Below are 27,783 nucleotides of genomic sequence, written 5' to 3' on the forward strand. Positions count from 1 at the left end.
GAATTTATGAGCTTGAGTGCTCAAACTTTTATAGAGAGTAGGCACATTTGTTTACTACAAAGCCTGTAAAGAACATGTAGGACTAACAAACAAACAGTGTAAATTTGTGTGTCTGTGTGACTATTCTCAGAGTAACAATAGTGAAAAATCTGTGTTTTTAACAGAAACTGCATAGGGCATATTTTACCCACTCTTCCTTTGGCTTAGAGTTTCTAAATGGCTGCATGCAGGCAACATAAAAGTTTTCATTGTCTGAGGTCTCAGAATCCTCACCACTGGCTTTCAGCATTGTCGTCGCAACTGATCTGACTGACCTGAAACCTCTTTAAAAAAAAAAAAAACACTGGCAGGGACACATCTATCTGTCTTTTTCCCCACTGTCTACGCATTCTGTAAAATCATTAAAAATAAACTATTTAGTTGTATGATAGGTGGGATGGTTGTTACACTTTTTAAAGATATGTTACTGTTACCTACCCCACCCTGTCAGCCATAACCTGAGCTAGCTGTATTAGCATAATGGTTTGAAATTGGCAGGTTAAAAATGCATCACAGAGAAACTACAATTTAATCTAATAAAAGTTGTATGATTTTATTTGCAAAAGTCTTTGCAGAACAGCTGATATAGGCCTACCACCCTGAGTATGTATATTCCCCGCCTCTATATTACTAGAGGAGGGCACTGCACCCGTATCAGATTTCACACCTAACCCAACCGAAGTAGAGACATAAACGGGAGCGAATGGGAAGTGAGTGACCGGGACTCAATGTGTTAACATCCCATACCTGTGTGGAATGCGTCAGGTACACGCTTCAGCTTCAGGTAAACTACTTTATTTCTAATAGACCCTTATCAGAGTCAGATATTAGATGTGTGTTTCCCAATGCTTTGCTGTTTTAAAATTAAAAATTGAAAGTTGAATTCGTTTTGACTCGCTGTAATTGCTGCTAGTGGTTCAGGTATCTAACTGAGTTGAGTAGCCTATCTAGTCATGTAATGGTTGAGTTAATGAGAAAGACAGTAGAGTAGACCACCTAGTAATGCACAGTTCATGCGGGCTGCTTCAGTTCTAGGTTTCAAAACGCGCTTAGTAGCGGTAAAAGTTTTCGACAGCTCACTTTAGGTGTGGTATCACAACAGATTCGACGATTCGGAGCTTTAAAGTTCCCCTTATCATCTGTTTCTATTGTATTCAGTACAACAAGCCAATGCATGTAAATGCCGTCTATTATGGCCCAAAGCAAATAATTGCACTTCTCACACAATATTTCTGTGAATCAGACCAGCACTACTGAAAAGATTTGCTCTCCATTGATTTTTTGATTTGGACTGGTGGAATTTTAATGAGTCGGTTCACTTGCTGAATACATGCTTTACTTTAAGGTCTGCAGACATGTCTGGTTATAAATATATAACAGGTGTTCAGCTTTCCCTCCCTTGTCTTGTAATTGTCTTCAATGGGCCTGTAATGACCACTTCTGGTGCAGCCTTTTTTGTAAATGTCCCATCTCTTTCTGTCTCTCTTTTTCACCCCCCTTATTGTTTAGGAGGGTATATTTAAAGCTGTGTTACATTAGGGTTTGGAATACTCTCTGTATGCAGCTTCATCAGAGAACATCAGCTTTACGGTGCCAACGTCCATAACTGGTGTTTAAGTTAATATGATCAGCTCGCTTTGATGTTTATTTGAAGTGAATGAAAGTTACACTCATTTTTCGCATTGCTCACAGTGACTATTTTCCCACAGGTCTTTAATTGATACCAGCACAATCATGATGGCCCACACATCTCTTCTCGTCCTCCCAGAGCGAACGACACTCACCCTGGTGACGGTTCTCCTTATGCTGGTTTCTGAAGTTCATACCCAAGGTTAGCCTATATATGTTGCCTTTTACCTATACACAATATTACAATTCTGGTTGATGTTGGGAATTATTTTGCATGTTGTGACTGATAACAGAAAAATGGCTGATGTACTATCAATGGCTTAATACTATTTTGTCGAAATATATGAAAAGTAAAGCACGGAAAGGTAATCGAAATGGTCATGCACAATTAAAAATTAAAAAACAGCAGATAATGATAAACTAAACATAATCTATTGTAATTCCCTAAAATTATGCAGTTTCTGTTTGTTTGTTCCTGTATTTTTACGCACGTCTCTGCATCCTTGAAAATGTTCCGAATTTAAGAGCCATGGATAATTGCTGGTGCCTGGTGCTTCCATAATTAGATGTCCTCTTTTCTAACCAAAATGCAAGGTCTGTGCACTTCAAAATTAAATAAAGGGTCAAGTAGCACTGTAGCCTTCATGCCCACAATATAACAATCCATATATAGCTATTTTTGTGGGACAGGAATACATCGCTTTTTCATTCATTCAAAGGTCGTGTATAATTTTATAAAGTTAATGTTAATGTTTCTTACATGGTAGTTATATTCTTAACCATTAATTCAGATATTAAAAAGAAAATATAATATCATATTAATTATATCCCCTCATAATTGTGTCTTTTCTGAATGGTAATAGTTATAATACTAATAGCACTAATACTATATCATATTTGCCTTAAAGAAATAAACTATTTTTAGTAAACTATTATTAGTAAAGGCATTCTCAAATGTTTTGTTCTGTCTTTGTAATTATGATGGTATCTGAAATACTGCCAGAAAACACACATCTTTTGTTTAGTTTGTGAAATGTCAACTGCATTCCTAAAAGTCTATCTAATGGGACCGAATTTACAACCCACAAAGTGTGTTGTAACTCCACAAAACAATGAAAAACCTATAAAAGTCAGAAAGACCTATTTAGACACTAAAGACACCTTTAGCCAAAATCAAATGATACGGATTCAACTCTGTCTAAATTGTAACTTTCCCCAAGGAAAGGAAATTTTTGGTTAGCAGCACACCAGAATAGAATAGTCTTTAGAATGCAGAATTCCTGCCCGAGGCCCTTGTGCAACATTGCGGAATCCTTAGACAACTTCACATAGCTCTTGGTGGACGTTGCTACATTTGGGAAAGAAATTTGCCTTAAAATGCTTGGAATAATTTATGTCCTTTCTAGGCCTCTTGTTATCTCTGTCTTCCCTAGAGGATACATACTGAGCGTGTGTTTTCCACACTTTTTTTTGTCTGAACATTTGGCCGCACATTTGTTGACTTCTGGGTTGGTGGTGCTGCTGTGTTCGGCCAGAAAGCTTCCTTTTGCCTCTGATCCACTGCCAGTTAATGCAGAGCATGGATATTTATTTGTTGCCACTGTAAAAATGTTGTTACCTTAAAGGAGCTATTTCTACCAGATTTGACCCTTAAAACGGATGTTTATTTGTGTTATCTAATGCAGTTGATTGCCATATTTAATAATAATGATAATAAGTAAAATAGTTTACTTGAATTAAGCCTTTTAATTTAGATGTTACCTCATGAAGCATATTAATGCCAAGCATTTCACCATTCATTAGAAATGAATGAATTTCTAATGAAATATTTTTACACTGTAAAAAATATTATCAGGTATTAAAATGATGGTTAATGTGGTAACATCTAAATTACCAGGTTTCATTTTAAAGGGGTGGTTCAGGATTTTCGACATTGATTTCTAACATTATTCTCTCAATAGACATTTACATCGATAGTCTGGCGTTATAATTTATTTGCTTTTGGTGTACTGTGGAGTGGGTAAAACTGTTTTTAATGGCAGGCTAACGTGCACCGTTGACTCGCGCTAGCCTAGCATAGGCGAACTATCCAAAAGTAAGGACTGGATGAATTTTTTTGAAAACTGTCTCCACTGATGAATAACAACCAGGCTCACTTGAAAATGAGGTCCGATGACGAAAATCCTGAACCACCCCTTTAAACCAAACTATTTTGTTGATTGTTATTATTTTAAAATGAAGGGAATGGTCAAATAATTGGTTTCATGCATTATAAAAAAGGTTTTATCAAGAATAAAAATATGCTTCATGTGGTATTTTTTGTTTAAACCTGCTAATTTAGATATTTTATTTATTATTGATGTTGTTATTATTATTATTATTATTATTATTATTATAAAACCAGGGGAACGTTGGCTTTCATGCACTGTAAAAAAATGTTTTATCGGGTATAAAAACGATGCTTCATGCAGTAAAATCTAAATTAACATTATATATATGATATCTTATATATGAAGCATATTTTTATACCTGATAATATATATATATATATATTATATATCTCAATAAAAAAAAATTACAGTGCATGTAACATTCACCATGTCGCTGATTTTATTCCCCTGACATAATACGGAGCTTAAAGACACTACAGTAAGAGGGGACAAAGATCTTCATGTTTTTGGGGTCATACCCATTGTAAAACTCATCTGGGCTATGACGTTACATGCATGCATCCCCTTCAGGCTGACCTTCAACCCCACCGAAAAGCAGATTTCCTGTGGTCCTCAACCTCCTGTTACCCTGCGGGGCATTACAGGGCCTGCTTTGAGCGCTCGCGGACAGCTGGGGAAAGGGAAAGACGGAGCAGGAAACATGAAAGAGGGGATTGTGACAAGCTGGCATGTGGAAATTATGCAGATAAGCTGAAGACAAGGGCAGAGTTGAGCAAGAGAACAGTGATGAAGGAAAAGGAGGAATGAATAAAAAAACTTCCTGTTCAAATATTAGAGGGGTGAAAAAAAAGCCATTGAGAAGCTTTTAGAGGAAGACTTTGATTGTTCAAGACGCACATATCTTAGTCCCACATACAGGCCTCTTTTCCCATGATTCTCTCTAGGAGTTACATGCTTGTTTTTGTCCCTTATCTGACTTCTACATAGAGGACACAAACTTATCAGACATTTCGATTGTCTGTCAGTCGTAATAGATCTGTTTCTTTGCTAATAATGTGTTGTGAAGTTGCATTTCCACAAAGCTTGTTTTGTAAAGTCTTTGAATGCATTTCCAGCCCGGCTGAAGCTGACTGTTCTGTCTGAAGATCGACTGCAGATGAAATGGAAGGAGGCGGAAGGGCCAGTGCAGGGTTACAAGGTCCGTGTGCGGCCCATCACAGGTGAGACCGCTTTAGTTATAGGTAAATGATTAAGATTACATCATTACTTCTTACTAAAAGTACCATGTTAATTTACCTTTTTGTTACTTTTTCTCAGTGTCATATGCTTGACTTGATGGAATTTTTTTTACATTTGAAGTGCTTTTTTGATGTTGCTGTGGACAAAAACTTTGCATGCAATAACACAGGTACACTCCCCGTTCAAAAGTTTGGGGTCAGTATGATTTTTAATGTTTTTGAAAGAAGTTTCTTATGTTCACCGAGGCTGTATTTATTTGATCAATGTAATACCGTGAAAACAGTAATGTTGTGAAATTTGATTACAATTTAAAATAAGTGTTTCCTATTTAAGTCTATTTTAAAATACAATTCATTACTGTGAAGGCAAAGCTGAATTTTCAGCTGCCATTATTCCAGTCTTTAGTGTCAAATTTCATATTACCAAGATTGAAAACATTAGTGCTGCTTAATATTATTGTGTAATTAAAAAAATAAAATAAAATTACGTCTACATTTCTTTCTGAATTCTTTGGTGAATTAGAATCTATATATTAATATATACAATGTAATTCTTTACTGTCATTTTTTTTTACATTTTAATGCATCCTTGCTGAATAAAAATATTAATTTCTCTCTCTCTCTCCAAAAAAAAAAATCTTACCATAAACTTTTGAACCGCAGTGTATGCAATGCGCATTCATAATGTACATAATTTCTCAAAAAGGTGCACACTGATTGAACAACAGTGAGGCGTATAGCAGCCATACCTGCTGGCTCCAGGGCACATTAAATACTCCGCTGCTCTGAGGAAACACCCAAATTTTGGCCGCTACACATAACAGGAACTGGATTCCACTGAAGCATTCAGTTTTATTTCATTCACCAGCAGCATTTTGACACTTTTGAAAGAAACTTTTCAGTAAATAAATCAAATTATGTTACTTATTTTTAAAGTCGTCATGAAACGGAAGTTGTGATTCCCTATTGTGCCGTGTAAACAAGTAAAACGGCTTCTCGAACAAGATTTTTTTTTTGTTCATTAGGAATTGATTGGATCATTGTTTCTATTTTGATTAAAGATTATGAGGGCACATGAAAAAAAAAAAGAGAAAAAAAAGGTTTTAGTACATTCTTATCTCACTGAGTAAGCATTCAGAACAGGTGAGGGAAATCAGGATTTTTGAGAGATGATGGAATGAGGATAGTCATAGCCTTTGCTCATATCACCTCTGTCTGACATTTCATCTTGTTTTTTACCGCTCTGTATTTGTCTGTGAAACACCTTCTCTCCCCCCCCCCCCCCCCCCCCTCTCTCTATCTCTCTCTATCTCTGTCTCTCTTATCTACTGTTCCGCCCTTGTGCTCAGTTAGGTGAGTCCAGACAGGTCTATTGCAGTCTCGAGAAAGTTCACACAGCAAAACAAACAGCACGCATGCCCCACAGTGCTCCAGGCAGAGACAGACAGAAATGGGCAATCATGTTTCGTAATTTAACTCTCACACTCTGCCATCTTTTGATATTAGTTTTATAATGGTTACTTTTCTGGAATGAGACACCCTGACATCCCGGTTATTTATTATTTTTAGCCAAAAACAGTCTGAATTTTGTATTTTTTATGGCCATTTTCCACCCTCTGACCAATAGTGAATTGCAGGTTTGATGTGGAGTCCAAAGTGAACTGTATTTTAATAATCATGTACTTTGATATCAGCCACTTTGCAAAGCTGCGTTACATCGTGAATTTACAAAATAATCTTCATGAGCTTTAAATCTAAATCTTTTTCTTTTCCAGAGGTTCAACAGCCAGAGCTGATGCTGACGACTACACGCGGCCGGGCCACGGTAGCGGGCCTGGACTCCAGACAGGAATACCTCCTCCAAGTCCTGGTGCTCAATGGGACACAGGAGAAACTCGTTGCAAAAAGACGTTTTACCAGTAAGAGTGGAGGATGACAGAACGTTGCTATGTGGTTCCTGTAACTTCTATTGAGTTTTTCATCCATTTTATCATCTGCCAGGCTGAAATAATAAGTGTGATTACTTTGGGAAACTAATTATAAATCTCTGCACATCAAGCCACATGATTTGAGGAATCATTCATGTCTGTATCAAAAAGGGTAGAGTACACCTCAAAGTTTAATATCAGCATTAGAGGTTTCCCATCCAATTGTTGTTGGAGGTAGGGGAACTTTCTGCGAGAAGCAGAAATCTTTATGTCATAGTTCCCAGCGGTCAGAAGCTGTCAACACAGACCCAAAGTACAGAAACCATTCCTTGTTTTAACACATCACAAACTACACAAACACAGTGTTCAGGGAACTGTCTGTAATTGACACTGTCAAATGGTGGATTCCTGCTGGATTACAGGCTGGGACTGACTCTTGTGTCTTTAAAGGCACAAAACACTTTTGGAATTCCCTTTTAAACACAGTAATATTCCACCAAAACGACCACCCTGAAAGAAACCTGATATCAGATGATGAAATGCCTTAGTAAAGAACCTGTCTTTGCATTTGAAATTGTGCATGTGCTAAAATAAGAATGAAGACTGGACTTTATTTCATAATAGCTTGCTGGTGTCAAAAGATGCAGACTATGCCAAATATCTGTGAAACGCTGGGATGAGAGGTTGGGAGAGTAGGTTACTATGTCGAGCGTGCAGGTCTGGACAGGTTTGGATAGAGGGTCATGCTTGCTTATCTGAGGGGGATTATTCCATTGTTCCCTCATAAAAGCCAAAGCATCCACTCAGTTTTTTCCATGTGGGTCTGCTTATATATCAAAAAGGTGTTAGTGTTAACGAAATAGTGCTTAAACATGGTTTACTTGTTTTATATCATCTGATTTGCCCAATAGTTTCCAATAAATAAGCAAAAAAATGTATCATTAATTTGACATTTCACGTATACACATGCTTTATTTGTTTATTTTCATATCCTCCTCCCAGTCATCTTCACTTTCCCTGTTCCTCATTTTCTCACAGTCGATGGATTGCGTGAGGAAGAGTTGATCCGCAGCGGGAACAGGGAGCAGAAGAAGAAAATTCCCTCCATTGGCTCTGGCTCTGGAGAAGTGGATGACGTGACGGAGGCTCTAGCGGCCCTTCCCACTGTGCTCTACCGAGAACCAACGACTACAGGTAGAGGACCCGCAAACATTGTCTGCCAGTTTCCCAGGAGTTAACCAAATATGTGTTTGTCAATCACTTATTTTTATCGTTTCAGCATCGATAATAATAAGAAATGTTTTGTCAGCAGCCATCACAGGATTAAATGACATCTTAAAATATATTAAATGAGAAGTTATTTTAAATTGTAATAATATTTCACAATATTACTGTTATATATGCATATATATTATAAATGCAGCCTATAAGCATACCTCAAACATTAAAACATAGTGTATATTTCTTAATATTGTGTTCTAGGCTTAATTATGCACATTATCATAAATAAAACATTTTCAGTATATTTACATTGAGGACTTCTGTTAATAATAATTGAAGTAATTGACATTAAAAAATGGCATTTTCAGTGTGAAATATCAGTGTGAGCCTGGTTTTGCAGTTTTCACTCTAAGCTCCAGATGTGTGAAACGGTGTTACTAAAATGATGAAAATTTCTTAGACAAACCAAACATGCTTCTGCCCAACCAGGTGTACAAAGCCAAGGAACTCTGTGCCGACCTTTTGTCCCACTCTGTCATTATGCGTTTTTTACTGGCGGGGCTACAGATAGTTGAACTGGCACCAGCTCCTTCACTAACCTATTAATAAGAGTCCATTCACCCCCAAACACCTGTAATCAATGGTGCCTTAATGGGACAGGACAGGACAAGGAGGGGATTCTGTCCACCTGTGCGGGGTGTGGGAACACAGACACCATCACTAGCTCTACTATGTATTTTGATATCCCTCAAACAATCCTCAAATATTCTTCTGAAACCACTTAACATACATTCAAATTTTGGTATTTGATATTATGTAACTATTTTTTTGTGTGTGTGTAAACTTTACTTTTAAATACATTTAGAATTAAAGTTTAAAATTCTCCAACTGTGATGGTGTCATAGTAATAATTGTATACTGACTTGCATATGGTCTTCTTGCATTTCTTGTATACTTCATTGTGATTAGTCTCGCATCTATTTAACCATTTATAAACACAATTATATGTACAAATGTGTTGATTGACATGCACATTTTTGAGTCAAATTCACCCACTTTTAAGGTAATTCAAACTCAGATTCACAGTTATTGTGAATTTTGGATCAATCTGAGACCAGATTGCTTTTTTTTTAGCTGCAGTACATTTAACATTTTTATTTAGCTATTTATCTTTCACTCGTAATGTTTTTCTGCTACTATAGAGCCTCCTGCTGTACCTGAGCTTGAGCCAGAAGTTGACAGAAGCCCTAAAGAAAAGAAAAAAAAGGACAAGAATCGATCCAAGACTGAGGATAAAAATTATCAAGAAGATAATGGAGGGAAGTCAGTGAGAGAAGAGGTTACCAACTCCAACAAACCAAGAAAAACCACCCCAACCCAAACTGTCACAGGTAATAGCACTCACATTTCAGATGATTTAAATCAACCAGATGGACAAACAGCTATTAAAAAGATAATGTACAATGTTATTGACATACATATGCAAATATAAATGTCAAATGCACATTGACTAAAAGAGTCTCCCGTGATACAGGAAAATGTTATGGTCAGTGTTTAACAGAGTTAATGAGCTGTGTTGATGTTTCCTGTGTCTGTATAGTGAGGGATAATAACAGAATTAGGGACAAACCGGAGTTAATGACACTGTAGGTTGTTATCAAGGCCCCTCGTGTGCCCTCAGGACTGAAATTTATTCCCTCCTTCCTCCCATCTGTAAAAAACACACGCATAGATTGGAATGCACTGTGGAGGAACACACACATACTGTATATGAATTGACAAAAAAAAATTATCTTGCAAAATCACTTCACAAAGTGCTTGATATAGGAGCAGAGAGGATTGCTTAACGTTTACAGGTGTGAAAAGACTCATGAATACCCCTCACAGCAAAATATAATTGCAAACATGCACAGGCTAAGAGACATTAAAAGACATTCTCACACTCAGTTTACGTTGCCTTATTAAAACAGCAGAGTTTGAATCTTGCCCAATGTGTCTTAAGCTGTTTCCACACGAAAGCCGTTTGAATGCAGTGCTGGCGTTCAGGCAGATCTGGTCCTTCTGGTGGACGGATCCTGGAGCATCGGCCGCACAAACTTCAGAAAAGTGCGTGACTTCCTGGAGGGCCTGGCTGTCCCCTTTTACATCGGCCCACAGGGCGTGCAGATAGGTGAGATGCAAAACAAGGCTGCATTTATTTGATCTAAAATACAGTAAGAGCAGTCATATTTGTGAAATATTATTACAATTTAAAGTAACTGTTTTCTATTTTAATATATTTTAAAATGTAATTTACTCCTGTGATGCAAAGCTGAATTGCTGGCATCATTACTCCAGTATCACATGATCCTTCAGAAATCATTCTAATAAGATGATTTGCTGCTCAAAAAACATTTCTTACTATTATCAATGTTGAAAAAATTTATTTACTGTCACCTTTGATTAATTGAACACATCATTACTGTTTAAAAGTATTAATTTGTTGTTGTTTCAGCATTATCTCAGTACAGTGGAGATCCACGCACAGAGTGGCATCTTAATAACTTCACCTCTAGAGAACCGCTTTTGGAGGCCATCAGGAACTTCAGATACAAGGGAGGAAACACTTTCACTGGTAACTAGATATTTTACCCTTTATATTCCTTACTAACCTGATATTAATAAATATTATAAAAAGAAAAGTTTAGACTTAAATGCACCCCTGTGAATGCACATTATATAGTAATGTATTGTGTTGCTGGGCAACCATAAATACCCATGAGCATTTGTCTGTAATTTATCTGTCTGAATACACTAAACGTTTCTCAGTGATACGCTACTCAGTTTGAGGTACATTATGAGATGTTTCAACTGTAATTCCTCACCACATGACAAGAGTATGTCCATCAACAAACTGATATGTATTTTTCTAATTTATGATGCACATGTGGGAACTGTATTAACTGTATTAATAACGGTGCATATGTTTGCCCAGCACCAACATGAATGACTGATGTAACAAACGCTTTTTTACTCAAAGTAGAAAGAAGGAAAGACAATCTGCATTAATAGACACAGTTTTAGGTAATAGCTGATTAGCAGAAGTATTTCAGTACTTTCAATACAGAAACTTACACAAGTTGTGATTCTGAGGAGCAAGCTGGTCCAGATAAACTGGGCACTGACCAATCTTTCAAGAGCAAGCGTTTTGCGAATCCTGACGTTTGGGGGCGGGTCAAGTTGTTTGCAGGCGGACAACGTACAACATAGATGGGCATTATGCAAATGTATCTTCTAGTGATGTAAAACCGTAAAGCAGTGGGATTCGAAACCCAAACGACTCGTAAAGGCGGTTCAGAGTCGATTCTTTCTTTTGGAAGACAATAACTTTATTTATCGTTTCAACTTTACAACTTTGCAGAAAGTTTACATTCACAAACAGCTATATTACACACTGCATGAAAGGGAATATTTGAAAAACCATAATAGGGGCACTTTAATATCTATTGAACATTTATGTCTTGTATCATATTGTCATTATGTTTCCTGTGGTAAAGAAGGTTTCATCGTTCCAAAGAACACCTCTTGCCCGTTGTAAAGTCACTGAAATGCACAGCATCTTGTTTTTTGTCTAATAATCTTAGTCCACTTAGTCCAGATTCTTTTATGAAACCAATAATTGAATTTGTCTGCAAATGTGAACTACTTCCCTGTCCATTTTAACATCATGATGTCTGTACCTAAGGTCAGGCTTTAATCCACGCTCTCGAGAACAATCTAAAGGAGGAGGTAGGGGCACGGCCCAACACCCCACAATTCCTGCTGCTGTTGACTGATGGGAAATCTCAGGATGATGCCATTGCCGCAGCCAATAGGCTGAAGAATGCCGGCGTGGAGATCATTGCTATAGGTGAGAGCCTCTCTTAGCAAATGGCACATGGAGTGTAATGAATTTAAGAGAGGTTATGAAGATGAACACTGTTTGCTAATGAATACACTACCGTTCAAAAGTTGGTGGTTGGTAAGATTGTGATGTTTGTGAAGTCTCAAGACTGCATTTATTTGATTAATGCAGTAAAAACAGTGATATTGTGATACATTATTACAATTAATCCAGTCTTCAGTGTCACATGATCCTTAAGAAATGATTCTAATATGCTGATTTTCTGCTCAAGAAACATTTTTTACTATTATCAATGTTGATACATCAAAAATGTCTTTACTGTCACTTTTGTTTTGATCAATTTAATGCATCTTTGCTGAATAAAACTATATTTTTAAAATAAAATACTGTCCCCAATCTTGTGAATGGTAGTGTGTGTATATGTGTATGTTTATATATATGCTATTACATATTTAAAATGACCTTTGTTGTAGTTATGTATATATACACATATTTATGTTTTTTTTATTTCTTTTCCACTCATGTCCAGGTGTGAAAAATGCAGATGAGGCAGAGTTGAGGCAGGTGGCATCTGAACCTCTGGAGTTGAATGTATATAACGTGAATGATTTTCCTCTGCTCAGTAAACTGGTGGGAAGACTAGCACGCATCCTCTGTGGCAAGATTGAAGACCGTATAAAAGCGAAGAGTAGGTCAATCACACACACATTTGTTTTCATTATATTGATCCTACAAATTTCTTCTATGTCCTTAAATGAAGCATCATGCATCTTTTGTAAAAAGGAATGGAGAGACCCACTGAGGACCCAGTTCTGTCCTATCCCAGCCCATCTGATCTGCAGTATGTAGGACTAGGCTCGCGAGAGGTGCGTCTGCGTTGGACGGTTCCCAGCAGAGGTCCCCAACAGTACAGAGTCGTGTATCACACAGCTGAAGGACAGAGTCTGAAAGAGGTGAGCCAAGTGTCCAGCACTAAAATGTCTGCGTAGGTTAGACTAAGAGTTGGCATCTACCGGTCTTTGATACACACTTGAGGCTGTTTTCCTGTAAATATGTAAAAAGCTATAATTTTATGTATCAGATGGCAGTGTTTATTTTGTCTTTGGAGCACTAGGAATTGAGGAAAGGTTGGTTTGTTGGCGCCACCTACAGGACATACAGCTCTGCTGTAGTTATAATTGCATTCAGAAAACTCACTTCATGCATGCATGGTAGTCATGTTGCTGATTGATCTCAGGTGGTGGTGAATGGATCGGACTCCACGGCACTGCTGACAGGACTGTCCTCACAGACGCAGTACCACCTGTCCATCTTCCCCGTCTATGAGAACAATGTGGGCTCTGCTCTCAGAGGCACATTCACCACGTGTGAGTTTCAGCATTGAAAATGCTCATTGATAACATTTCCTTATATATGCTGTTCCAAGACCACATTGAAAATCTGGGATTCAAAACTTGGAAATGAGGAAATAAATGTTATGATAAAAATGAATTCTGCACTATATCTAGGTCACTGATCAAATAAGCACATTTGTGACATTGATCATGTGAGATTTTGAACCTTCGGTCAGATATGCTTTCTTCTACTGAAGCTTCTGTGGATCATCTCAAATTAAATCAGTCTGAAGAACATGTCCATCAGGTTCATGCAGTTCAAGTACATTAAAGTCGTTCTGAAAATTCATGCTGGTTTTTCTGAAACTTTTCGCTCATATTTGTATGCTGCTAGTTTGGTTTAATGAATGCTCTCCTTTTTAAAGTACCATTGGCGATACCTGAAGCTCTTGAGGTCACCGCCTCCTCCCCCAGCAGTCTGCGGGTGCGCTGGCAACCAGCCGCAGGAGCCACACAGTACATGGCCTTATACTCAGCCCTTAATGATGGAGAGCCTGATGATGCCAAAGAGGTGTGAGTCTGGAATCCTGTGATGTCCCCATGTGACTCAGGGTCTCTAATTATGTTACATTGGTTTGATGTCTTTCCTGTGCACTTGTATTTTGTGCCAGGTGAAGTTTGGACCTGCTCAGACGGACGTGGAGTTGGTGGATCTGATGCCGTCCACAGATTACTCAGTCACACTTTATGCTTTGTATGATGAGGACCCTAGTGACCCAATCACAGCCATCGGAACCACATGTAAATATCGATTCATTATAAGCATTTACATAGAAATGTATCTACTTCTATCTGAGGTCTGTGCGCAACTGATTTTTTTCTGCTCACACACACTTTTATCCACTTCCCACAATGACATTTTTTTTCTAGGGCGTCACAAATATGGTGTGACAGGCCTTTATAAAATGCTAAATTATATAAACATTTACTCACCATCATGTCATTCCAAACCTGAATGACTTTCTTTTCTTTTATGTAACATAAAAGAAGATATTTTGAGAAATGTCTTAAACCAAACGGTTCTAAGAACTGTAAGGAACGTCTCATTCCATCTGTTCTTTCTCTCATCTGATCTCATCTCATTTTTTTTTTCAGTCCAATTGCCATCTCCTCTCAGTTTGCAATTTCCCATGGTCAGTCATAGCACTCTGAAGGTCACATGGGTCCCTGGAGCTGTCGATGTTCCTGCCCACCGCATCATCTACAGCACCAATCACGGCAGTGATGTCAAGCAGGTAAGCAGATCCCAAAAGTCTCTTGTTTTTGATGAGGTTCTGATGTCCCAAACAGCTTTGAGTCTTTCTTTCTTGTCATGTTTTAGTTACACTAGTACAGGCTAAACTACCGTTTAATAGTTTGTGGTCAGTAAGATTTTTTTTATTATTCAGCAGGGATGCATTAAATTGGTCAAAAGTGAGAGTAAACATATTGTTACAAAAGATTTCCATTTCAGTTTCCGTTTCAAGAAATATTTCTTGAACTTTTTAAAAAATGTACCAAACTCACACTTTTGAGCTGTAGTGTACAGTATGTACTCATTCTCTCTGTTTCTCAGGTGGAGGTCAAAGGTGTGAACACAGTGTTGCTGCAGAATCTGTCTTCCCTCTCCAGGTATCTGGTATCAGTCCAGTCACTCTATGAAAAGGGCCTGTCCACTCCTGTCACAGCCAATGTCACTACCTGTAAGTTACACACATTTTTGACTAGTTTCGTTTTTTGTCTCTAGTTTGGAACATTGTTGCTTAAATGCTCTTTGATATTTCAGTGAGGGTCCCGGCTCCCTCAGATCTGAGAGTCACTAACTTCTCCGGCAGTGACATAACAGTGCGATGGGAAGCCGCGGCGGATGATGTGGTCTCTTATCTCATCAAATGGATCTCCCTCAGTGGAGGAGACCTCAGGCAGGTTCGCTCCAACTCTAGCTACTAGAGATTCTACTGATTGAATAAGTTTTGATGGCTACCTGAATTTAGTAAGAGTAATTTGGTAATAGATGGTCATTCATGGGTATATTCCAGCTGTCAGTAGATGGAGAGAGTGAGGGGGCAATCTTGGAAGAGGTTGAGGAAGATAAGGAATATCAGATTTCACTCTCTGCATTATATGCCGATGGGGCTCAGAGTGAAGCTGTGGCCATACGATACAGCACCTGTAAGTAAATAAACTCATACGCATATAAAAAAAAAATAATAATAATTTTGTTGCATTTTTTTGCGCCGCTTTAGTGTCTGGAGGTGGTCCGAGCAGTTTATCCATCTCAGAGGAGACAGCAGTCAGTATGCTGGTCACCTGGGTTCACCCCAACGCCCATGTGCTTCAGTACCGTGTGTCATACACTCCAATCAATGGGGAAACGAGGGAGAACACAGTGAGTGCTTTTTGAAGAGTGAAACATTTTATTTTGTATTGCCGTTGTGTAGTTGAATTGCCTTCTCTCCATCAACATGCACCTTATTGAGGGACCTGCTGTTATAGAACTTTGTGGTGGGCTATTATAGGAACCACTCAGAACAATGTAGTAACCATTTACAAAAGGCACTTAAAGGTGTATGTGACAAAAAATGTTTTGGCCTAAAAAAGCATGACATCGCTTAGAGCACCTTTAAAACCACTTACATTGCCTGAGCAACCGCATAATAATAATAATAATAATAATACATTTTATTTGTAAGTGTTTTTCTGAGTTCTCAAAGACATTTTACATAGAATAGAATCATAAAAGCAGCAGAAACAACATCAATGCATAGCAATGGCCTGACAATTATGACTTCTGAATGGCCAAACACCAGTCATATTTTCTTCAGACAATGTAAAGATCTAGTTCTCAACAACTAAATGAAAAAATGAAATACAAATCAAAAATCAAAAATATAATTTAAAAAAAAAAAAAAGTTTTTTAAACTAAACTACAACAATTTAGTGACTCTCAAATGAATAAATTAATGACCTCAAATTAATTTTAGTTTTGGACACCATATATTATGAAATCTTACAACTCATCCTGATTAATTATTTTAAAAAAAGTCAAATGATATAGTGTTCAAAGGTTTGGGGTCTGTAAGAATAATAAAAAAAAAAGAAATGAATATGTTTATTTAGCAAGTATGCATGAATATGATCAAAAGGGACAGTAAAGACATTTATAATGTTACAAAAGATTTTTATTCTATATATTACTTTCCATTCATCTAACAAATAATGAAAAATGTATCACGGTTTCTATAAAAATATTAAACAGCACAAATGTTTTCAACATTGATAATAATATGAAATGTTTCTTGAGCGTCAAATCAGCATATTGAAATGATTTCTGAAAGATCATGTGACACTGAAGACTGTGGGCACTATTTTAACGATCTAAGCGCATGGTCTAAAGTGCGCAAGTGCAGTTTTGCTAGTTTAACAACGGGAAAAATGGTCTGCGCGCCCAGCGCATGGTCTAAAATGGTTGTCTTTATTCTCTTAATGAGTAATTGGTGTGTTTTGGGCGTAACGTGCAATAAACCAATCAGAGTCTCATCTCCCATTCCCTTTAAAAGCCAGTTGCACTCGCGCCATGGCGGATTCGCTATTTACATGACGAATTTACAAGCGGAAAGACTGAACGCTTTTCCAGAGAGCAAACGGATCTGCTCGTGCACGAAGGTTAATGGTTTTAAAAGTTGAAGCGCGTGAGCAGACAATCTATGGGACAGGCCGGGACCCACCATATCTACACAATATTAATATTTTACATTGTAATCCTTTTATTTTTAATATTTGCCATGTTTGTGTGCTGCTGTGTGTTTAGTAAGCAGAGTGTACACGCATTTTGGACCCGCCTATAGGCGCATTGCGCTCTTTTAATAACAAAAAAATATTGTGCCATTGACTTTAGACCAGGTTTCAGTTGCCTCAAAATAGCAACGTGCCAACAATGCGCCTGAACACACCTCGTTTTCAGACCAGCACGCCCATGGGCGCACAAATGGGCGCAAATGCATTTGCTATTTAAACAATGTGGTGCAGGACGTGAAAATGATAACTGCGTCAGGCTGAAGCTAGAAAAACACTTGTCGCACATGGTGCTGCATTCCGCATGATAGGGCCCACAATGTAGTAATGATGTTGAAAATTCAGCTTTGCCATCACAGGAATAAATTACTTTTTAAAATATATTCAAATAGAAAACAGTTATTTTAAATAGTAATAATATTTCACATTATAACTGTTTCTACTGTATTTTTTATCAAATAAATGGAGCCTTGGTGAGAATAAAAGACCTCTTTCAAAAACATCTAACCGATATGTTTACTCTACTATAGTATTACTCTAAAGTATTACTCTACTATACTTTAGTGTGTGTATATCATATATTAGGATATTATTATTAAGATATTAGATATTTATAAATATTTTAAATCTATTTAAATTGTATAACTTAATATTTTAGCATTTTAATTTTATAATTATAATTTTATAACTTTTGCAGCTCTAAAATACTAAAAATAAAAAACTAGAAAAGCATTGATAAGACTAAACTGAACCAAAAAATCATGAAAAAATGAAAAGGACAAATTAAAAGAAAAAATAGAAACAAAATAAGGAATAAGTATAATCAACCAAAGAATAAATTGATTTAAAAAATAGAGGTAAAAACTAAATTCAAAATAATATTAACAACCCTGGAACTTCTCACTATTTCTTAATTTGTTTGTTGTGTTATAAATATTGTTGTCATGTTGGTTATTTTTAATAGGTGTCATTGCCAGGCAGCTCTAGACGCGTCCTGCTGCAGAATCTGCAGCCTGACACTCGTTACAGTGTGCTGGTGACTGCTGAGTACCGCAGCAGAGAGGGCGGCAGTGCCTCAGCCCAGGGGAAAACCAGTGAGACACACACACACACACACACACACACACATCAAATACAGTATCTTTAGTGTGTACTGACCAAGTATGTACTTTGCACTTCACACTGCACTGCCAGACAGTGTCTTGTTCTTAATCATGTGTTTCTCCGCACAACCAGCCAGCCTGCGGGTGAGCAGCGTGAGCGTGGTGCGGTCTGACCACTCCAGTATATGTGTGTCCTGGAGGCCCGTACCAGCAGTCAGTGGTTATCGCGTAGTCATCCAGGCCCTCAGAGGTACCAGCTCTGAAATGAACCATCATAATGCATCATGAACTTTTTTTGTGTGTGTGGAAACTAGACAGTTTGTTTTGTGTCATTTAATTCTCACTCTTGTGCTCAGATAAACAGACTAAAGAGGAGATAGTTGATGCTACCAGCAGCAGTCACTGTTTCTCTGAGCTGCAGTCTGAGACGGTGTACCGCATCAGTGTGCACTCCCGTCTTGGAACAGTAGAGGGCGCTGCTGTTACCATCCTTCACCCCACAGGTCAGAATCCTGTGTGACACATATTTTAGCCCAAAAAAAGAACTGATGTTATTTTTTGCTCAAAGGTAATAGCATGTAATTCTCTCATAAAGCAACTGCTCCAGTGAGAATTCAGGTTCCTCCTCGTTTGCATCCCATACAAAGAGAAGGTAAGAGTTTAGGGCAATTTATACTAAACACAAATATTTTCATGAATATTCAGTGCAAAGAAGATTTTGAATTGAAACAATGCATACCTTTTTGATCTATTCATATTAAACCAATTAATTTGACATCAGAACAACATTTTTCTTTGGTGAGTGGATAATTTTTTATTAATCAAGCTATGGAAACTTACTGAATGCAAATGTACCGCAAGCAGTTCGCTTTGCTTTTCCGCTTCACTTTTGGTGTGAACAGGCCTATACGCTGCTTTTGGTAAAAATGCAGCTTTCTTTAAACATAACATGCTGTCTTTCTTTCTTTCTCAGTGTGTCCTGAGATGACAGTCAGGAATCATGTGATTAAAGGTATATTCATATTTTTGCATACTTGCATTGAATTTTTGGTGTACATAATGATCAATTCACGCATTTCCTGAGAATCAAATTCATGACCTTAAAGGAGAACTCCGGTCAATTTTAACATTGAGCTAATTTTTTTGTAAATTTGGAGTGCTGTCAGTACAGAGAAAAACGACAAAAATCGGTGTTGCCTACACCGTGTTATCCTCTTTTTAAAATTTGCACCCTGTTGACTTCAATGGGGCAAGTTTTAAACCTGCTTTTAGCCTCTTAACATCCTTGATGTGTCATTACAAGTGCCCAGCCATGTTGAGTGATTCCTTTAGTGTGAACACGGTGAATCTGACTGCAGTCGATTGTCGAGTTCACGCGCATAAGTTTAGTACCTATGATCACGCGCGTGAACTCGACAATCGACTACTGTGGACTTCGACCGAAAACAGGAAGAAAATACAGGTATGTGCGCTGGCTGAAATAACATCATTTTTATTAATATCTTTCACATCTACTGCAGTCAGATTCACCGTGTTCACTCTGAAGGAATCACTCACATGGCTGGGCACTTGTAATGACACATCAAGGATGTTAAGAGGCTAAAAGCAGGTTTAAAACTTGCCCCATTGAAGTCAACAGGGTGCAAATTTTAAAAAGAGGATAACACGGTGTAGGCAACACCGATTTTTGTCGTTGTTCTCTGTACTGACAGCACTCCAAATTTACAAAAAAATTAGCTCAATGTTAAAATTGACCGGAGTTCTCCTTTAACTTTTTAATCTCAACAACCAAGAAAGAAGCCTACTGCCTTTCTCAGAGAGCAATATTATGCTAATGCAGGGCTCAACAGTAAGATTTTGTCTGTTTGCCCAGTCAGGCCAATATTTTAGGTGCAATTTTTTTTTTTTTCTCATTTTAATATAACTCATTTCATTTAATAGATTAATATAATATTTTGTTTTAAAAAACAATTTTGTTTTTGCATTTAATATTTATCTTAAAATAAAGTATTTTTGACATTACTTAATATAAATTTGATCAAATGTAAAATTTTCTTTACAAATAAAATTAGCTGGAAATTATAGTTCTTTTCATTGTTTTAACAGGAAACTCCATCCTTACATTCATAAACTCTTTCATAAAAACCTCGAGTTAACAGGCTATCCTTTGTTTAGCCCTGAACTGTGTTAGAAAACATGAATTTGTGTGTGTGTGTGTGTGTGTGTGTGTGTGTGTGTGTGTGTGTGTGTGTGTGTGTGTGTGTGTGTGTGTGTGTGTGTGTGTGTACATGTGTTTTCTAGGTTTCAACATGATGGAAGCATTCGGTCTTACTCCGAGAGCTCACTCTACTATTGAGGGTGTGGCAGCTGAACCTTTCATCTTCAGCACCTTGCCCAGTTACACCCTCTATAGAGACGTACAGCTGACCCAGAGCACAGGGTAAGAAACACAAGCACACATATCATTAAACAGCCCAGTTACACCCTGCAGTCACCACTCACACCCTGCGTGTCTATCGCAGCTTTATCCACCCGGCTGGATTTTCTCCAGAACACACCATCAGCATAGCCTTTAGGCTCTTGCAGGATTCACCCCGGGAACCCTTCGCCCTCTGGCAGCTCACGGACAATGACTTCCAGCCCAAGATGGGGGTAGTGCTGGACCGTAAGCGCCTAGACATTTTGTAGATAAATTCAAGAATGGTTTGAATTCAAAAGCCAGACTATTGAATTTTGAAATCCCTAGTCAAATTCATTAGATCCTTCTTCTCTAGCTGAGAAGAAGCTTCTGCTGTATTTCAGTCTGGACTACAGAGGAGAGATACAGGAACTGACCTTTGACCAGCCACAAGTCCACTCGGTTTTCTACGGCAGTTTTCATAAGGTTTGTTGCAAAAATTATTGGTTTCTGATGCTCAGTCAGACAAGCTTTACAGAATGTCCCACTGGTTTCTAACAATGATTGGTTATTATTTGTACGTGTGCATTGTTAGCCTGGGTTTCCCCAAGCTGCCTTGCGTGCAGCGCGATTTTATTCACGCTGCTAGGCAGCCTGGACACCATGGACCAGATTTTCCCCTCAAAAAGGGAACCAATCACAGAACGGGGAGGGAGCAGCAAGACGATGACGACGTCTATGCGACACATCGAAGCAGTTTTTTTATATCTATGGATCTAACATGGAATCAGACGTGAAGTTACCTTTCGATGCAGCCTTAGATAGTGTTCTAAGTGGTTTAGAACGCAAGTTTATTTCGTCTTCTTCCTCGTCGAATTTCTGTCGCTCTTCATATGTCATCTGGTATAATTGAAACGATTGGCTATGAGCTACGTACAGGCGCATTTGATAGACATTCGTAGCGCCCAATAAACGGCTCTGGGCATTCGTAAACCACGCCTCAAATACGAGAAAATGAACATGTGGTTCCCAGACCACGTCTCAATGAGACGAGGTCTGATGTTAGCCAGGCTAGTGCATTGTGGCATTTCAAAACATTGTTATCTGCCATTTGTTTTAAAATTGAAGGTGCAGTAAGCACATTTTTTTAGGTATTTGAAGTCACCAAAACAAACACGCCCCTACCCAAAAGGATCACACCCCTGGTCTGTGATCAGCATCTTCATAACTCTCTCCCCAAATTCAGAAACACACTATATAGGCTTGTTCGACCGGCGCTGCATAGACCGATTGGTGAATGACATCAAAGTACCGCAAGAGCGATTAGAGAGCAGACGGCTCCGTACGCCGGTTCAAGTCGTATAACACACAACCCTCTTATGAGTGGACACGCCCCTTACTACTGATTGACTGAATTGTGTTTTGGTGCTCGGTCCTATCCACTTTCAACAGCTTTTCTCAGAAATCACTTACTGCACCTTTAAACAATAACTTGAAATCAGAATGGAGGCAAATGCTTGTGAACAGCAACAAAAAAAGAGAAAAGCTTCATTTGAAAGTTTAGGGGTAAAAATTCAGCTTATATCCTTACAGATTATAAGCGTCCCACCTTTTACTTTTACGGTTTTTTTTTTTTTTTTTTTGAGAATTTCAATAAAATTGTGTTTAAAAACTGTCCAACAACACTAATCCTCCTTAGAAAAGAGCAAACGCTTGTCTGAAAAATGTTAGATAGCAACAGTTGCTAAGGTAGTATTGGTCAGAACTTGGGGAAGAGTCTTTTAGTAAGGGAAGAAAAGAGATGCAAAACTAAAGCTGCCTCTGATTCGTTTTCTCTCTTTATCTGATTTGATGGGCAGATCCATTTGTCAGTCAGTCAGGTGAGCGTATCACTGTCTGTAGACTGCCAGCGGGTTGGTGAGAGGCCCGCGCGTCCCTTGGGAACTTTGCCTACTGATGGCTTTGAGATGCTGGGCAAACTAGTGAGGACACGTGGACCTCACAGCGGATCTGCAGCTGTGAGTCTCACTTCATGACCACAAACATACTGTTCACTTCAAATTCAAATATGACATAAAAATATACAATACCGTCCAAAATTTTGGGGTCGGTAAGATTTTTAAAAATGTTTTTGAAAGAACTGCATTTATTTGATCAAAAATAAAGACGGTAAAATTGTGAGAAAATAACTGTTTTTTTGTATCAAAAGTTCAAAAGACAGCGTTTATTTGAAACATAATTTTAATTTAATAAAAAAAATTGTAACATTAAAAATGTCTTTACTGTCACTTTTGATCAATTTAATGCATCCTTGTTGAATAAAAGTATTAATTTCTTTTAAAAAAACATCTTGCTGATCCCAAATATAACACACACACATTAAGGCCATGTGTATTGTATTTTTCTCTAGTTTCAGCTGCAGTCCTTTGAGATCGTGTGCAACACTACTTGGGCATCAGAAGACAACTGCTGTGATCTGCCCTCACAGGTACACAATCAATCTAGGTTGAGTTAACATCTCAATATGGATGGCACTGACTTACTTTATGTTGTCCAGAATGCTTTAAAGTTGCTTCACTCTCTGTTCTCTAGAGAGACGAGGAGAGCTGTCCAGCCCCTGCTTATGCTTGCACCTGCACCACCGACGTCCCTGGAGCACCTGGAGACATCGGGCCACCTGTGAGACTACAAAGCTGCATTTTCAAACCGACGCTGACATTAGATAGCTTGTGTAATCATTTTAATAGTTGGTTGGAATAATTTGTGTTATGATAATTAGTAGTGTTATGATATGCCTGTTTTCAGGGGAGACCTGGCCTTCGTGGGGAGAAGGGAGAAAAGGGAGAGTTGGGCCAAAAGGTAGGGCAACTCGCATACAAACTTGGTGGGGTTTGAACCTCCACATTTTTCTTATCACTGATATTGCACTATTATACACTACCATTCAAAATGTTTGGGGTGGGTAAGATGTTTGAAAGAAGTCACTCATGATGACAAGGCTGCGTTTATTTGATCTAAACAGTAAAATCTGTAATATTGTGAAATTTTATTAAAATGTAAAATTCCTGTGATGGCAAAGCTGAATTTTCAGCATCATTACTCCAGTCTTCAGTGTCACATGATCCTTCAGAAATCGTTCTAATATGCTGATTTTGTGTAATTTTCAATGTTGAAAACAGTTGTGCTGCTTAATATTTTTGTGGACACTTAGATGATTAGAAAATTCAAAAGAACATTTATTTGAACCAGAAATATTTTGTAATATAAACATTTCCTGTCAGTTTGAATCAATTTAATGCATATTTGCATATGACCATTTTCTGCATCTCTTCAGGGTGAGGTGGGCCCACCTGGTAAAGCGGGCCCTGAAGGCGACTTTGGTACTCTTGGACCTGCTGGTCCACGAGGAATAACCGTAATGGGCAAAGTGGTATGTCTACACTTGTTCTACAGAGAAGAGCTAATGCATATGAGCATTTAGAACTGATTAAAACTCTCTCTTTGTCTATATAAGGGTCCACCAGGAGCAAGAGGGGAAAAAGGAGAAATCGGAAGGCCTGGGAGTCAGGTGAGCTTTTAGGCCACGGTTGTAGCGAATCATGTTAGAAGTGTTTTCATGCTGATTTCTGGTATATCTCACTCTTTCTTCACTTTGTGTTCGCAGGGTTTACCAGGGCCTCCTGGTCCGAAAGGTGAAGAGGGCATCCCTGGTCCTAAGGCAAGTCTCTGTGTGGCTCAAGGCTGTTATTTTCCTATGTGCATTTGAAATGTTTAGTCTGTCATTCCTCTTTCTATTCATTTCCCACAGGGGACCAGAGGAGTGGAGGGTAACATCGGCAGCCCAGGAATCACAGGACCAAGAGTAAGACAGCCTTACCTATATGCATTCATTGGAGTATCTAATGCATGCTTTTATTGCACTCTATTTTACATCCATGTTTACACTTTTGTAGGGTTTCCAGGGTTTGCCTGGTCATCCAGGGCCAGTGGGAGAGAGAGGGCCTCTAGGTCCTGTAGGGCCCACCGTGAGAAACTCAATTACTCTTTATGTCCTTGATCCACATAATCCAGCCAAGATAGAACTCCAGAAAAGATTTTTTTATGTAATTGGAAGAAAAAAAAGGATAAAAATGGTTAATGTTTAATACCACATTATTTTTTCTCTTTCACAGGGTCTTTCTGGAAGTAAGGGTGAGAGAGGAGAGAAGGTAGGTTACAAAATGACGTGTTTGCTATTTGCAAACGTTAAAACAGATGATTCAATTTGATTAATTCTTCTGTTTATTAGGGCGAGCCACAGTCTCTTACCATGATTTACCAGCTTGTTACACAGGCCTGTGAAAAGCTTGTGCACAGTATGTAGTACATCTGCTTTAATTCAATCACAGTAAATGCAGAATTTAAAAAGCAGCTTTGATGGAAATCTTGGCCTGAGTAACTGCATTTTAATTATGAATTAATACTAAATTGTGTTCTAGATGAAGTGCTAAAGTTGGATGCTTTTCTGAATGAGATGAATCGGAAGCCAGTGCCCATCCAGGAACCAGTAGCGCCACCAGGAGAGCCTGGTATACCAGGGGGAAGAGGGTCACCTGGACCCCGAGGCCCTCAGGGTCGACAAGGAAGCAGAGGGGAGTCTGGGAAACTTGGGTACCCTGGTGAGCAGGGTAAGCCTTGACACTTTCTTTCTTAGGCAAACATCTGATGGTAGTTGCATTTTGAATTTAAATGATGTACTTAATTCTGTGATTAACTTCTAGGACGCAGAGGTATGCCGGGTGAGAAGGGGTCTCCAGGACCAAATGTGGTGGGACCACAGGGAATAAAGGGTTTTACAGGTATTGAAATATATTTGTGTATCGCACTGCTGTGTTGGTAAAATTGTTTAATGGGGTAGTCATCATTTTTATCATCATATTTAGGTTTCCTGTACCAAAAGTGTCAAAAACACTGCAACAAAATGTTTTTATTAATCAGTGTTTTTGTCTTGTTTTCCTAAAAACGTTTTTAAAACAAGATAAATTTACCCGAGAGAGACAATTGTTTAAGATATTAAGACTTACACTATCATTCGGTCTGTTAGATTTTCACATTAATGTGGAAATCGGGATAAATGTCTTTCAGGATTCTGTGGTTTGAATTTCAGATGCTTTTCTGAAAATAGGTCTTGTTGTTTTACATACTTTTGCTTCTGCACAAACCCAAATAATGTATTTGTAATGGTTTGTTAAGTGTTAATTGCACCACTATTTGTTTCTGCTTCACCAGGACCTCCAGGTGAAACTAAAACAGGGGAACCAGGTCCCAAAGGAGAGGATGGTAAAGCAGGACTTCCAGGTATTCCAGGAGCTTCAGGTCAGCGAGGTGAAATCGGACCCCCTGGTGTATGTGACAACAGTGGATGTTATCAAAGACCCCCGGCTGCAGGTGAAGAAATGCAATCACGACCACCGTGAAAAACAGTGTAGGCTTATGTTTGACCATTTGAGTCTGACCAATTGTCTGTTTTCATCATTTTTTTTCAGAGGATCCATACATCGGATATCAGCCTTGAGTTGAAAAGGTTGTTTTTTTTTACTTCAGCACTGCAGAATCCTCCTTTGTAGAAAGACATTGCGTGACATAGCAGATAAAGAGATTCTGCCAGACGTTGACTTTGAATGAGCCTTTTGATGGACACTTTTAACTTTATTTTCTCAAAGTGGTAGCTGATCTCAGCTCAAAACACCCATTCTGAGACCACCAAAGCACTGATCATCCTTGACCCTGTCTGTGTTACCCAGTATTCAACCTGATCTGCTGCTACTACACAACAGCAGATTCATGTGCAGAACTATTTATTCAGCACAGAGGAACTCACAACACACTCAGACTCTATTTTACAGAGACAGACATTTTGGTATCCAGACGAGGAACTAGTGTGTTACTGAACAATATCCGCACTAAGAATGTTTCAACTATTTTACTTTATGTATTTTATTGTATTTAATGCACTATATGTGTTTTAAATGTATATTGTTGAAGGCATATTACTTTCAATATTTTCCAGTTTCTTGATCTCTTTCTGGTTTTTGTATCAAGTGTTTTTTAAAAATATGAAATAAGAAATATTTTGCAAGAGCAATCTGTTAATATGAAATACACTGTGATATTATATTAATTGTCTTTTACATATGCAGAAATGCTGTTCATACATAGTATTTTATAGGATTATATTAAGTGAAATGGTCTTTTGTTTTTAATACATGTTTATGTATACCTGAATGAAATGAAACTGTTAAAGATCAAAAAGTTGACTCACATGTCATGCAGATCTGTCATGCTTTCAATGAAAGGTACTGTTCGCATTCACCTTGGTTTCAGACAAAATAACTAGTTATCACTGCTGATTACAAAATACCATTTTCACAAGCAAAATTTTAATATGCAAGCAGTAGTAAAAACATTCGTAACATGTAAGGTCATTTTCATGAAACTTTTATTGGCAAGCATATTTTTTTGATGTAATATATTTTCAAATGACATGCTTAACAGATCAAATCAACATAGCACAAAATCAGTATTTCAGGAGGAAAGCCTTTTATCTCAGTTTAAATGACAGATGTCAATGCAATTATTTGTCGTTACAATTGCCAGAAGGTGTACAAACTGCAAATAAATATTTTTCCCATTATTTTTTAACTGTGTGTGCCCAGTAAAGGGTTAATTACTATCAAATGTTGTGTATTTAATTAGTATTTGTAACATTTTGCTTACAACTTCGTACAGAATTGATTTCTTAAAAACTCTCAAGACGGTATCCATTCCCAATGTAAAGTGTATCCAACATCCAACTTTACTGCAAATTAAAACTTTAAACTTTATGCCTAAATGAATTGTATTGTGAATTGTATTACACGAAATATTGTACAACTGTACAAGATCATTGTTCGATGCTTTTCACTCAAGCTATTTGCGTTATTTGCTCCGGAACCAAAGAATGGAGGTAGGGATTTCCACGGACAG

General features: G+C 38.0%; 1 protein-coding gene across 1 annotated transcript; it reads left to right on the top strand.

Annotated features, from left to right (window-relative positions):
- Positions 1-717: 717 nt before the first annotated feature.
- Positions 718-27,647, top strand: LOC307145493 (collagen alpha-1(XX) chain-like). Its single transcript, XM_079848691.1, has 42 exons — positions 718-823; positions 1,749-1,870; positions 4,955-5,059; positions 6,853-6,996; positions 8,044-8,199; positions 9,429-9,617; positions 10,229-10,396; positions 10,721-10,840; positions 11,951-12,115; positions 12,639-12,797; positions 12,893-13,062; positions 13,347-13,476; positions 13,869-14,014; positions 14,115-14,244; positions 14,599-14,738; positions 15,059-15,185; positions 15,269-15,408; positions 15,522-15,654; positions 15,729-15,871; positions 18,242-18,371; positions 18,514-18,630; positions 18,737-18,883; positions 18,976-19,032; positions 19,354-19,392; positions 20,682-20,820; positions 20,903-21,045; positions 21,155-21,264; positions 22,638-22,796; positions 23,189-23,266; positions 23,371-23,457; positions 23,584-23,637; positions 24,113-24,208; positions 24,293-24,346; positions 24,443-24,496; positions 24,587-24,640; positions 24,732-24,803; positions 24,951-24,986; positions 25,067-25,133; positions 25,257-25,445; positions 25,539-25,616; positions 26,047-26,205; positions 26,304-27,647. Exons 2-42 carry the CDS (start codon positions 1,774-1,776, stop codon positions 26,330-26,332), a joined length of 4,710 nt encoding a protein of 1,569 aa, XP_079704817.1. The 5' UTR covers positions 718-823; positions 1,749-1,773; the 3' UTR covers positions 26,333-27,647.
- Positions 27,648-27,783: the final 136 nt, after the last annotated feature.

The sequence above is a fragment of the Squalius cephalus genome (genome assembly GCF_949319135.1).
Source record: "Squalius cephalus genome assembly, chromosome: 18".
NCBI classification, from domain to species: Eukaryota; Metazoa; Chordata; class Actinopteri; order Cypriniformes; family Leuciscidae; genus Squalius; species Squalius cephalus.